The sequence below is a fragment of the Mesoplodon densirostris genome, chromosome 4 (assembly GCF_025265405.1).
Source record: "Mesoplodon densirostris isolate mMesDen1 chromosome 4, mMesDen1 primary haplotype, whole genome shotgun sequence".
NCBI classification, from domain to species: domain Eukaryota; kingdom Metazoa; phylum Chordata; class Mammalia; order Artiodactyla; family Ziphiidae; genus Mesoplodon; species Mesoplodon densirostris.
In genome coordinates, this window is record NC_082664.1 from 61,752,048 (window position 1) to 61,766,470 (window position 14,423).

Here is a 14,423-nt window from a genome sequence, read left to right on the forward strand (position 1 = left end):
ACATTTAGTAATGCTCAATAAATATTAGTTTCCCCTTTAGTCTCCAAAATATCCAAAGAACACCATGTTATTGTGGTTTGAGAAATTGACCTTGGTAAGTGGCCAGTCTTTTGCTTAATCTTTGACCTTGATGATGGTGATGAGGGAGAATGCAATTGGGACATAAAGGACCTGATTTCACATATGGGAAATTTTAGTGCTGGAAAAGAAGATTGAGATTGCAAAATACTCTTCAAAATTAATGTTTCTTTTCAAAGGGTAAGGTGAAACTTACATGCTTAATTTTATGAGGTGATGGAAAAAACGGATCCAAACATTAGAAGGGGATATGAAAGAGTATGAAGAGTTGAGAGGTTATTGTTAACAATTTGAGAAGACTCGACATATTACTTCGGGGGAAGCAATGAATTAATTGGGGAAAAAAATCTGCTTTGTAAATTACTAAGAAAAGATCTAATCATAGGCTAAGCATCACGTTTAAGACAAAGTTTGCCAAATTTAAGACGTGCATATGTATTCGCATGTCTGTAGGGGCTAAGTCCCACATCCACCATAGATTCTTATATGAACTCCGTCCCACAGTGACGTCGCATTTCTGAAGTCTTTAATTTGTATTTTCTGATTCAAATTACCTTGTGCTTTGCTTACTCCATCCTCCTTGTCCCTTGTACCCTACTCCCAGTAAACCTCCAAGTGGCCAAAACGGCTCTAAATCTTTTTGTACACCCAGGCTTAATCCAAAATGGATTGGGATAATCTCTCAATATACCTAAAGTTTATAGCCTGAAATATGACGATTTATTCACTTAAAATTATTTATTTATTTATTTAGACTGCACCAAGTCTTAGTTCCTGCATGCGGGATCTTTAGTTCCGACATCCAGACTTAGCTGCGGCATGCATGCGGGGATCTAGTTCCCCGACTAGGGATGGTACCCGGACCCCTCCATTGGGAGCGCGGGGTCTTACCCACTGGACTACTAGGGTAGTCCCAGTATTCGCTTCTTTTTTTTTTTTTTTTTTTTTTACAACTTTTCATATTAAGCAACATATGGCAGAAGTGGAAGCTTTTGATGAAGCTAATAGAAATTCTTGTCAGTTCTAACATAGTTAATTAACAGAGAGATGGCAGCGGGAGGTCCCGTCTTATTTTACCACCTTCCCCGCCCACCGCCTTCGATGCTGTAGGAGGAAGAAACCTTCCTCCTCTCTGGGCGCCAGCGGTTCACCCCGCGGAAGGAACTCTATGACCATAGAGCTGGCGGAATGCCGGGGTAGAGGGGACCGGAAGTTGTTTTTCGCCTCCCCCGCCCAAGGGCCGGATGGGGTCTCCGGGGGTTGGGTAAGGTTCCCGGTGCTGTCAGACCCTTTCGTTCTGCCCAAGGACTTAGTGGCCCTGGGGTGGGCTCGCCGCGGGCCCCGGCTCATTCCAGTATCAGCCTTCGGGAAGCTGAGTGAATTTCTCGGTCTCCTAGCAACGAGGGACGGGCTGCGGACTGAGCGAGCGGCGGCGGCTCAGCCCAAGCTGCCCAGGCGCTAGCCGGAACCGAGCCCGGCCCAAACGGGAGCCTAAACCCGGAGCTTGGAAGAATAAGCAGGAAATGGCGGACGAGGCGTTGTTTTTGCTTCTGCATAACGAGATGGTGTCTGGAGTGTACAAGTCCGCGGAGCAGGGGGAGGTGGTGAGTGCTGCCACACGCCCTTGAGGTCCTTTTGCGGTGACACTCCTTGTTTCCACTCAGTTTTCTTTTAATCCCCGTCCCATCACCACTCATCGCCTCCCGAAGTGTAGGCAGATTGGTCCATCTTCAGGTATCCTAAGCCTTAGAACCTGTCAGCTGTCTTCAGTCTTTCATCCTTGTCTCTTTCGTATCTTTTACTATTTGATACCTTTTTGTCCAGTCCCATATCTGTGTGTGGCACGCCACAGATTTGTTTTGTCCCTTCCATGTGTTGTCCCTACCATGATTTGCGTCAGAGTTAACTGCTGATTTTGGCACCCCTACTTAATTCGGCTGTCACTTCCAGCACTTCCCAGTCGTCCACTGGACAGACCTCTCCCAGCCTGAGAATCCTGTCCCTCCCTCCCCATCCCTAACCCTCAGTAACACTCCAGGCAACTCAAAGAAAGAGGGCTAATGAGATTTGAGGTAGAAGCAAAGGAAACTTTGCAGGTGTTCCTATAATTAGGAAACACTAATTAATTTAAAAAATATTTAGTGTCCATTATATGTCAGAGCTAGTTGCTAGGGATATAGTAATGAGCGAAACAATGGCCCCATCCTCCTGGAGGTTACTTCTAATGTGTGGTAGTCTTCATTCGCTAATTGATTAATTCAGAAAATATATTAAGCGTGTATTGTGGGCCTGACATTGTTAGATGAATAAGATAAAGTCCCTGCCTAACAGTCGTTGGGGAATAAGTGTTCAATGAATAATTAACGTATTGGGTGGTAATTAGATATGGAATCATGGAGTTGTAGGATTTTATAAATGAAATATTACAAAGTCATGCTCAAGTCAGAAGCTCTAGTTTCTATAATGCTGTTGATAAAGAGGGGTGGAAAGTGAGGGCAGGAAAAGCATCCTAGGCAAAGGTAAAGTCATAGAGGTATGAAAAAGTGCAGTGCATTTAAATATGCTTGAGTATTTCAGTGTGACTAGATTGAATAGGTGGAGAGTGAGAAGTTTTGAAAGCTGAAGCTAGAAAGAGGTCTGTATGATTAAAACACATGGACCTTCTCAGTGGAGGATTTTTAAGGAGGAGAATGACATGCTCCATTTGCATTTCAGAAAGATAAACCATTATTTGGGCTGGAGAGGGAAGGTCCTTGTAGTGAGAAGACCCATTATTGGAGGAGTCCAGGCAGGAGATAATGAAGATCTGGATAATGAGAAGAGGAGAGAAGGTTTGAGAGATAGGAGGTACAATCTCTAGGACTTGATTAGGTATAGGAATGAGAGTTGAAAAATTATCCCCAGGTTTTTAGCTTGAGCCACTGGGTTGGATGGAGAGGGAATAAAGAAGAAAGAGGTGATGATAATGAATTATTTTGAACAGGTTGAATTTATGGCACCTGTAGGACATCGAGGAAGAGGTACTGTCAGTTTGTAAACTATAAGAAGGATACTGGCTGTTTTGGGTACTATAACAAGGATGACACAGACTGAGTGGCTTATAAACAACACAAATTTATTTCTCACAGTTGTGAAGGCTGAGAAGTCCAAGATCAAGGCACCAGCAGATTCAGTGTCTGGTGAAATCCTCCTCCTGGTTCATTTATTGATGTGTTTTGGCTGTGTGCTCACATGGTGGAAGGGGCTAGCTAGCTCTCTGGGGTCTCTTTTATAATAAGGGCACTAATGCTATCCTTAAGGGCTCCATCCTCATGACAGAATCACCTCCCAAGGGCCTTACCTCCTAATACTATCTGGGAGTTAGGATTTCAACACGCTAATTTTGGGGAGATATTAGTAGGAAGATATCAGGAAGAGTATTGGAAATGAAGCAAATTCTATTCCTTTGTTGTTTTTTTTTCCGGCTGCGCCTTGCTGCATGTGAGATTTAAATTCCCCGACCAGGGATTGAACCACTGGACCACCAGGGAACTCCCGAAAATTCTATTCTCATTCAGATCCATCTGTAATAGATATTTTTTTCCAAGTTACAAACTTCTGACTTTATCATCATCCACAAGCAATAGTTAATGTTCTGCATCTGTGCTAAGTGCTGAGTAGCAGACATTTGCTGTTTGTGCAAAGTCAGCTTTCCTTATACCCTTTTCCCTAAAAGAATAATTAGCAACACACCCTTTTTTTTTCTTTTTTTCTTTTTTTTTGCGGTACGTGGGCCTCTCACTGTTGTGGCCTCTCCCGTTGCAGAGCACAGGCTCCGGACGCGCAGGCTCAGTGGCCATGGCTCATGGGCCTAGCAGCTCCACGGCATGTGGGATCTTCCCGGACTGGGGCACGAACCCGTGTCCCCTGCATTGGCAGGCGGACTCTCAACCACTGTGCCACCAGGGAAGCCCCAACACACCTTTTTTATCACAAAACCTCTGCTCCCGACCCCACCACGTGTGCAATCAATTCTCTTCATTCTACTCTTTCTACTTTCTTTTCCTGTTCCAACTCTTGCCCAGGAAAACCTTTTTTAAAAATCCCTCTCTTTTTTCCCCCAATGGATTAGCTAAAATAAAACAGCTGTTCTAATCATGACTGATAATTCTGAGACATGTGGTAGTCCTATAAGAGAAAGGAAATCCATAAGTTTTGAATCATTTAAACTAAAAACAACTTTCTTTTCCTATTGCAATTTGTATATGGTGGGGAAAAAATTTTAAGTCCATATAAGCAAAAGGGATTTCTAAAAAGTTAAATGGTAGTCCACAGGGCAAGATGGGAATAAAGACACAGACCTACTAGAGAATGGACTTGCGTTTACGGGGAGGGGGAAGGGTAAGCTGGGACAAAGTGAGAGAGTGGCATGGACATATATACACTACCATATGTAAAACAGATAGCTAGTGGGAAGCAGCCGCATAGCACAGGGAGATCAGCTCAGTGCTTTGTGACCACCTAGAGGGGTGGGATAGGGAGGGTGGGAGGGAGGGAGACGCAAGAGGGAAGATATATGGGGATATGTGTATATGTATAACTGATTCACTTTGTTATAAAGCAGAAACTAACACACCATTGTAAAGGAATTATACTCCAATAAAGATGTTAAAAAAACAAAACAAACAAAAGTTATGTGGTAGTCTTGATGATTAGAATCCATATTGAAGTCTAGGTGTATGAGGGTTTGTTAGTGTCTCTACTTTGAGTGTACTTCAAATTTTTCATAGTAAAAAAATGTAAAAAAGACATAATCCTATCATCCAGAAATGGTTTTTATATATCTTTTTAGACATAAAGTCATAAGTGTAAGTGAAATAAAGGAAAAAAACCCAGTGTTCTCACCTTCCCAATCGATGATTTTCAAATTGTGCTTGAAGAGGAATTAAATCTAAAAACTGAATAATTTGACATTTACCAATTTATGGAGAATAGGTATTTTTTTAAGGTTAATGGTAAAATATTCTTAAGTTTTTCTTAAAAATTTGGTACTTTACTAGTGAGCACGCACAGCTGCCAAAGTGAATGAACAAGTGCAGCATCAGAAGGTTCTTCCTCGGGCTTAATTCAGAAGCTCATGTGATCAATAGCTAAGATTTGAGAATGTCTGCATATAAGCGTATTTCCTGCTTATCAGTATGTTCCTGGGTGATTCTGTTGATACGAAGAGCAGGTTGTTCCACAAAGAGCATCATGACTTACAGGTACTCATTCTACCTAAGCAAGTTTGGGAATGGGTGTGGAAATTAACAGAACGGTGCTGAGTGGTCCAGTAGAGAAACAACATGATTTGGTTTTTACAAAGTCTATACCAGAAATACAGAAGATAATCAAAGGAAGAAAAAAACTAGAGATGAGATCAGTTGGAAGGCTCTAACTGAAGACCAGGAGAGAAATGAATGCTAAGAGCTACTTAAGCAGTCAGGAGAGAGAAGATGGATTTTGAAAAGCATGTAGATAATAGGCTCCACAGGACTGCAGTGTGTGTGGAGGGCTGGGAGCAAGGAGGGGAAGAAAATGGAAGTTTTCTGGTTGTGGTAACTAGATGGTGGTGCCATTGATGAAGTTAAAAGAATTTTGGAGGCAGAGCAAGCTGAGAATGTTAAGATAATATCATTTGATGAATACGCCTAATTTGAGGGGCCTGTGGGACCTCTGGATGGCTGTGTCCACTAAAGTCTGTACTAGAAATACAGGTTTAATAGTCAGCCCCATTAGTAGCGTACATGGTTCCTTAGAAGAGAGTTCAGCAAATAATGAGGCCTGTGGTGGTAGCGGGAGGCAAAGGCTTCAGAATACATAAAAATTCTTGCCCTTTTGGAGCTGTATTCTAGGAGAGGGTGGGGATGAAGGGACATGAGCAATACAAAATTAGTAAAATGTGCATTAGGTTAAATGGTGAAAGAAGTTCCTTGGAGACAAGCAGGGAAATGAGATAGAGCATCAGAATCACTTTAAGAGGGATTCTTCAAACACAGCTCGCTGACGCACACCTACAGTTTCTGATTCACTAAATTGGGGGTGGGATTACAGAATTTGCAGTTTTGACAAGTTCCCATGTGATGCTGATGTTGCTAGTCTTGGGACACAATTTGAGAATTACAAGGATAGAGAGTTTCTGAAGTGGAATGATACTGTATTTTAAAAGGTTGAAATGAGCCTCATTGAGATGGTGACATGTGAGTGAAGACTTAAAGCGAGTGAGTTGGTCATGTGAATATCTGGTGGAAGAGCTGCCTATGCAAGAGCGCTGAGATTGGAGCCTGCCTGGCATGATTAAGAACAGCAAGGGGGGCTTCCCTGGTGGCGCAGTGGTTGAGAATCTGCCTGCTAATGCAGGGGACACGGGTTCGAGCCCTGGTCTGGGAGGATCCCACATGCCGCAGAGCAACTAGGCCCGTGAGCCACAACTACTGAGCCTGCGCGTCTGGAGCCTGTGCTCCGCAACAAGAGAGGCCGCAACAGTGAGAGGCCCACGCACCGCAATGAAGAGTGGCCCCCGCTTGCCACAACTAGAGAAAGCCCTCGCACAGAAACGAAGACCTAACACAGCAAAAAATAAATAAATAAAGAAAGAACAGCAAGGAGATCAGTGGAGCTGGATGGAGTGAGTGAAGAAGAGTAGAAGGTTGAGGCCAGAGAGGCACAGGAGTCTGGATTGTATAGGGCTTTGTAGTTCATCCAGAGAATTTTGAGTCTTCGACTTAGGGGTGGTATTTAAAGCCTTAGAGTGCATGAGATTATCAAAGGAAGAGTGAAGCAATTGCATGATTCCAGGCATAGGAAGGTGGGGTCATCAACTAAGACATACTGAGAAATGGAAAGCTTGGATGACTCTAAGAGACATTTTGAAGCAAGGGACAATAGAACTTAGTGAAGGCACAAAGGGAATGACTGACAGAAAAAAGTCAAAAGCGATACCATGACCTCAGTTTTATAACTGAGGAGAGAAGAAGAGTGGAAAATGGAAAAAGCCAGGGAAGGTGAGAAGAGTAATTGGGAAGGGGCTTTGGCATTTCTGAAAAGTAATAACAGTTCCCTGTTTATCTTATTGCCTTATGAAAATGATTAGTACTAAGAAAATTCAAGTATGACTTGTAATTCACTTTTTCTTACAATGTTTCAGTGAAAAAAGTATAAATATTTACATTCTAGCATTCTAAATTTATTCAAAACTATTTTTAAATAGGAAAATGGACGCTGTATAACTAAGTTGGAAAACATGGGGTTTCGAGTGGGACAAGGATTGATAGAAAGGTGAGCAGTATGGATTTGAAAATTTTCTTCCAGGTAGGTTATGAACAAAGATGATCCATTTCAAAAGACTGAATAAAACTTGAGATAATTTAATTTTAATTCCCAAACTTTATTTATTCTGTTCTTTAATTCACAGATTGAAATTTCTTTTTAGGTCTGATGCTATTTTAACTCAGTTATCCAACTTTCATGTTTTAATATTTGAAGAAAATATGTATCTTCTATGTTTTACTTTTTTCCTGAAAACTTTGGTATGCTGAAACAACCATCTAAAATCTTACTGCATTTCCTACTTAAGATCTAATATGTTCTTTAACCTAAATGGAATTTTGTTTAAATGCATACCTTAGAGTCTCTGTTTATGCATGTAATAATCTTTCAATTTATAGATCAATTTTTTTTTAGTATTCCTTTCTCACTATCTGAAATAGTTGAACTCTGATTATATTTTATGTAACAATACCATGATTATGCTCAGCTTTTTTTTTCTTAACGTGCTAGTTGTACCTAAAATTGCTGTGTACTGTTAGACTAATACACCTTTAGACTAATTTTAGCCCCCAAATTATATAACAGAATGTGAACCCATTGAGATGGGATCTACTTTGCTTGGTGCTTATCACTTTATGACTGTCAGTAAATGTTCAGTGCTGTTGTGGCATTTGGAAATTAGTTAATAATCTGGCCCTCCTGCTTTCTTTGGAGGAAAAGTACAGTGTTACTTCTAGTTGATCTTTTTAGGTTTACAAAAGATACTGCAAGGTTCAAGGATGAGTTAGATATCATGAAGTTCATCTGTAAAGATTTTTGGACTACAGTATTCAAGAAACAAATCGACAATCTAAGGACAAATCATCAGGTATTTAGATAAATTAAGGCCTATTTTTTAAGTCCTTTAACTTAATATAAATGTATTTTAGTGATTTACTTATTATATAAAACTTAATTTCTCATCAACTTTGGAATGTTTCTCTTATATGTTATTAATACGTCATTACTTTTTTTCTCTAATAGGGTATAGTGAATAAAGAGCAAGAGACAATTATCAGTAGTTATAGCTGTCCCTTTCCCTCAATTAAATTTTAAGTTTTAAAAAGTAGCAGATATCAGAATGATAAAGGTTTTATTATTTCATTATTATTACTTACAATATGCAGAACTAGAAATATATCATATTTGTCTGAAGGCTAATTTATAGAGCATATTTAACTCTTAAATAACTCTTGCCTGTTTAGTTGCTGTCATATTTCTTATTCTTAAAATATTTTGTTAAAATAAAAATAGGTTGCATGGAAAATCATGCATAAAATAGATTTATTTTATAAAACTCAAGGAAATATTTGGAGTATATTTGGCATTTTAATAAAGTATAAAAATGAATATAATGTATCTTGTAGCTACCAATAGAATTCATTTTTTCAGATAACAGTATCAACCTTAGCTTAGAAGTACCTGAAATGCTAATAGGAAGAAGTGACTATGATTTTTGGCTTTCTAGGTATGAGTTAATAACATATAGCTGCTAATTTCACCCAGACATGTATTTCTGATTCTTTCGCACTAGAATGTGTTCTTTAAGGATAGGAACTGTCTTAGGTATCTTTGTATCTTCAGTATCTTAAAGCATTCAATAAATATTAGTGTTATAAAATGCTGAACTCTTCAGCTTGAACATTACAAAACTTCTTCATATAAAGAAAATTTGACCAACAGAAAGGAGAGTTTTAATAACTTTAAAAATTTCTTAAATTGTTTTGAAGGGAAGAGTACAGATTACATTGACTTTGGATGTTTTTCTATTTTTGGAACAGGGCATCTATGTACTTCAGGACAACAAATTTCGCCTGCTTACTCAAATGTCTGCAGGAAAACAGTATTTAGAACATGCATCAAAGGTATTTAATGGAATAGAAGATCGGGGTTTTTTTATTATGAAAAAAGTAGAACCATAGGGAAAAGTACAATGCCAATCACAACAGACTTTTGAATTCAAAATATGTTTTTAAATTGTTCCTTTTGTTTAAACACTTTTCAATGAAATAGGAGGTGTTCATCATATTGAAACAACTTACATTAACCTGTAGCTAAGTAGGCTTATGATGACCAATTAAAGAAACACTGTAGTTTAAATGCCATTAAAAATGTAGTTTAGGGGCTTCCCTGGTGGCGCAGTGGTTGCGAGTCCGTCTGCCGATGCAGGGGACATGGGTTCGTGCCCCGGTCTGGGAGGATCCCACATGCCGTGGAGCGGCTGGGCCCATGAGCCATGGCCGCTGAGCCTGCGCGTCCGGAGCCTGTGCTCCGCAACGGGAGAGGCCACAACAGTGAGAGGCCCGCGTACCGCAAAAAAAAAAAAAAAAAAAAAAAATGTAGTTTAATGGTAGATTCTCGAATATAGCATGGATACATCAGAAAAGACACTCAAGCTTAAAAAAGCTGGTATTAGCTATGCAGAATTATTCACCTCAGAGTTCATGTTTATAATCTCCATCAGTAAATTAAAAAAATTTTTTTAATATAATTAACATTTGTTTCTAAGAATACATGTTTTGTGTTAAGTATATCTGTGTTTCATTTATTTTTTTTTCAGTCTCAGGTAGGAATCAATAAATAGACCAGTGGGGCTTCCCTGGTGGCGCAGTGGTTGAGAGTCCGCCTGCCGATGCAGGGGACACGGGTTCATGCCCCGGTCCGGGAAGTTCCTTTTAAAAAAAAAATAAATAAATAAATAAAATAAAATAAAATAAATAGACCAGATGTATTAAAGAAAAGCTGACAAGTTTTAATGTAAGGGTTCCTTTGAAGTGGTTAAAATATCTTGGGCAAGCGTAGCTCCAGTGGCGCAATCGGTTAGTGTGCGGTACTTATAAAATATCTTGGGCAGTATGTATAAACTGCTGTTTATCTGTAAAATCTGCCCATATCTAAATTATCTAACACAAAGGCAGTTTGGTGTAGTGGAAAGAGTATGAACTTGGGACCAAATAAATCTAGATTTTAAGCTAACTCCACAACTTATAGGTTTGTGACACTGGGTAAGTTACATAACCCCTCTGGACCTTAGTATCCTTATTAATAAAATTGATTATAATAATACCTATATTATAAAGAATCTCTAGGTTCTCTCCCAGCTTACAGTTTCATGACTCCATATCTGATTACTTATCAGTACCCACTTATTTATATTAATTATAAAATAATAATATTCTATATTATTCATAGATACATAGTAGTGTTGTTGAATATCATGCAAAATGTAGACAATAAAAAATTTCTTGGATTATTTGATTTTTGGTTCTCATTTTTGTCCTGGCTGTCTCTGCTGTGGCATAGTCCCATTTCCCTTCCTTGTTTCCATATGACAGGGTTTCTCAACATTGGCGCTTTGATGTTTTAAACTAGGTAAGTCTTTGTTTTGGCAGGCTACAAGTCTTGAACAAGTCAGGATTCTTGGTTGTAGAAAGCAGAAACCAATTTTGATTGAATGGAATAATAATTAGTTAGCTTACAGAAATGACGGGAAGGCTCAGAAAACAGGCAAGAACCATGGGAGCAGGAGTTCCCTCGTGGTCTAGTGGTTAGGATTTGGGGCTTTCACTGCCAAGGCCCAGGTTCAATCCCTGGTCGGGAACTGTGATCCCTTAAGCCGAGCAACATGGCGTGGCCAAAATTAAAAAGAACCATGGGAGGTTAAAGCAGCCAAAAAGCCCAAATCACTCCACAAGGAGGGTCTATTTAGAACCCTTCAGGCAGCACTGAAGGTAGACACAAATCACCTCTGCTGACTCTGGAACTAATTCTAACTGGTTTCCAGCTTGGTTTTGTCACAATCATAATTTTCAATGATTTGAAAAATTCTTCCACAACCCTTTCTTAAACAGCAATGACTTATTAATATCAAGGTTTAACTATCATTTATAAATAGCTTTACTATCTTAGTAAATCCTTAATATATTTTACACTTTTTTTTCTTTTTAGTACTTAGCATTTACATGTGGCTTAATCAGAGGTGGCTTATCAAACTTGGGGATAAAAAGTATTGTAACAGCTGAAGTATCTTCAATGCCTGCCTGTAAGTTGAATTCACATTTCTTACAAATGTTTTTAGCAATTATTTTTCAGGTCTGGTGTTTTTTTGTTTGTTTCTTGTTTTTGTTACTTAGAGAACATTTAAAATGCTAAAACCATTTCATTTTACTTTTATCAAATTTTAACATTTAATGTAGTAACATGTAGCATACTTATATTCATAGTCAATGATTTTAAAATTCATAATAGTGATTTAAGAAAATGTGCTAAGGAAATCCAAATTTATAAGACAACTTAAGAAATGATTCTTAACTCTTAAAGGAAAATTTTCTGCAGTATTCTTTTAAGATGGCAAATTTCCTTATAGTGTTGAAAAAAATTTTTAAACAGTTTTCTAGAAAATATCTATTATATAAAGCTAAATAAAGCCAACTAGTCTTTTATTGCTAAACTCCTTTCCAAAGATCTTTCCACCAGAGCTACCAACCAAGAATAAAATTGGCTTTGAGCATCACTGTATTTCCTTTCTATTCACAGTAATTAGCAATTAAATACCTAAAATGTAGGAATCACAGAGAAACAAAAGTAGTCATTCACAAACCAGATAATCATCTCATAAAAACGAAATTGACTTTATCAAATATTGTGAAGAGTGTGAAAAGTTGTTTGATATAGCAAGTTTCTTGACTGAAACTACTTACTAAATGAAGCAGGAAACTGATGTTCAGGCCTGTTTTCCTTGTACCTAAAATCAAAGAATGATTTTTCATGTTTTCTTTTTTAGGTAAATTTCAAGTGATGATACAGAAGCTATAGAAACTACTGAAATGCAAGGCTTCTATAGTGTAAAGAGATAAATTATTCCTGTATAAAGTATTTCAAGTAGCAATGATTTAATTACATTGTTGGACATTTGTATTGATATAAGCTATTTGCTAACTTATATAACAAAAGATGCACTCTTAAGCAGGAGTAAGGGTGTATTTTATCAATTTAACACAGACCTTAAAACAGGTAAAGAGACATTCTACTGTAACATACACTTTACTGAAACTATTTAGAATGAAAACCTAATTTCAAATAAGTAAACACCAATGCAGGACCCTTATTTAAACATTCTTATTTGCTTAGAGTGATATGTATCTAACCAGAGACGAAGAAACAAAACTCAGGGTTTGGTAAATTAGCATAAAAAAGTATGTACCAATCAGAATCTTTTCGGTAAGAATGAACAAATTTTGGTTTTGTTTTATGAATTTTAGTTATTTAAAAAAAGCAAAGAGTACACTAAAATTTAAACTTAATTATTATTTTATTGCTTATAATTTATTTCTATTAAGAACCTTTATGTTTGTATAAGGATTTCATTATATACATTGTGTGTGTGTTGTGTATGATATATATATATTTAACTGCCTAAATTGGTTAAAAACTTTATTTCACTTTAATAGAATTCAGTTCTTGAGAGCTCCATTAATGTAATGAAGTGAAATATATATCTAGATAAAGTGAGATAAAGATGTGAATTCAGTGACTCCAGGGCCAAAGAATATTAGGTATTTGAGGAAGGAATTTTTACACTTACTCCTGTTATCAGTCTTGACTTTCAATTTCTCTCTCCATGTGTGAAAGTGCTGGTGAAGATTCTAACATCTTTATCTTTTTTTTCCCTTATTTAGTCTTCCCCAAGGGCATAGGGGTGGATGATTGGATTAGTCACACCAACATTCATGGGACCATATCTTCTCAGTGGGTTGGGGTCAGTGCTCATCTAGTGTATCTCTCACCTCCTCTCCCATCTGATGACCATGGAAGGACACGCATGGAGATGAAAGCTATCATACTGAGGATAGCAGGGTACATAGATAGAAAGTACCTGAATTGTGCTTCTGAATTAACCAATCCTGGAATTGCTTCACCTCTGGACTTTTTGTTATGTAAGATAATAAATTCCTTATATTGTTCAATCTACATTTTGGTTGTGTATTTTGTTACTTGTAGTCAAAAAGAAGTCTCTCTTAGTAGAGACGAGGGGAAAGTTAGGTTATACAAAAAAAAGTATGGGAATATTGAATTTCCTTTTTTTCTGTAGGGAGCGGGGAAGACATTTAAAGGTTTACATTTAAAACAGTAAAACCATAAAGTGCTAAAGAAAATATGAGGTTAGTTTTATGATCCTGTAGTAGAGAAGGCCTTTTCAAGACATGCAGAAAATCATAAAGGAAAATAGTAGAAAAAAAAATAGTAGGAAAAAAAAATAGAAAAAAAAATAGTAGAGGGCTTCCCTGGTGGCGCAGTGGTTGAGCGTCCGCCTGCCGATGCAGGGGACATGGGTTTGTGTCCCGGTCCGGGAGGATCCCACATGCCGCAGAGCGGCTGGGCCCGTGAGCCATGGCCACTGAGCTTGCGCGTCCGGAGCCTGTTCTCTGCAACGGGAGAGGCCACAACAGCGAGAGGCCCGCATACCACAAAAAAAAAGAAAAAAAGTAGAAAATAGTAAAAAAAAAAAATAGTAGAAAAAATACCGTATCTTCAATATATGGTACTGGGAAAACTGAATATCCACATGCAAAAGAATAGAACTGGACCCTTACACCATACACGAAAATCATCTTAAAAGTGCATCTAAGACTTAAGACATGCAGAAAATCATAAAGGAAAATAGAAAAAAAAATAGTAGGAAAAAAGTAAAAAAAATAGTAGAAAAAATAACATATCTTCAACAAATGGTACTGGGAAAACTGAATATACACATGCAAAAGAATGGAACTGGACCCTTACACCATACACAAAAATCAACTAAAAGTGGGTTTAAGACTTAAGACCTGAAACTTTAAAACTCCAAGAAAATAGGAGAAAAGCCTTTATAATATTGGTCTTAGCAATGATTTCTTGGATTTGACACCAAAAGCACAGGCAACAAAATCAAAAATAGACAAGTAGGACTATGTCAAACTAAAAAGCTGCATAGCAAAGGAAACAACAGAGTGTAAAGGTAGCCTATGGAATGGGGAAAATAG

At 37.9% G+C, this 14,423-nt stretch overlaps 1 protein-coding gene across 1 annotated transcript; it reads left to right on the top strand.

Moving 5' to 3' along the window:
- Positions 1-1,297: 1,297 nt before the first annotated feature.
- Positions 1,298-13,374, top strand: TRAPPC6B (trafficking protein particle complex subunit 6B). Its single transcript, XM_060096290.1, has 6 exons — positions 1,298-1,682; positions 7,307-7,374; positions 8,116-8,233; positions 9,186-9,269; positions 11,353-11,446; positions 12,188-13,374. Exons 1-6 carry the CDS (start codon positions 1,602-1,604, stop codon positions 12,217-12,219), a joined length of 477 nt encoding a protein of 158 aa, XP_059952273.1. The 5' UTR covers positions 1,298-1,601; the 3' UTR covers positions 12,220-13,374.
- The last annotated feature ends 1,049 nt before the right edge of the window (positions 13,375-14,423 follow it).

Coding starts and splice junctions, on each gene's coding strand:
- TRAPPC6B (XM_060096290.1), top strand. CDS start 1,602: ATGGCGGACGAGGCGTTGTTTTTGCTTCTGCATAACGAGATGGTGTCT. Junction 1,683..7,306: donor CCGCGGAGCAGGGGGAGGTG/GTGAGTGCTGCC, acceptor ATTTTTAAATAG/GAAAATGGACGCTGTATAAC. Junction 11,447..12,187: donor AGTATCTTCAATGCCTGCCT/GTAAGTTGAATT, acceptor TTTCTTTTTTAG/GTAAATTTCAAGTGATGATA.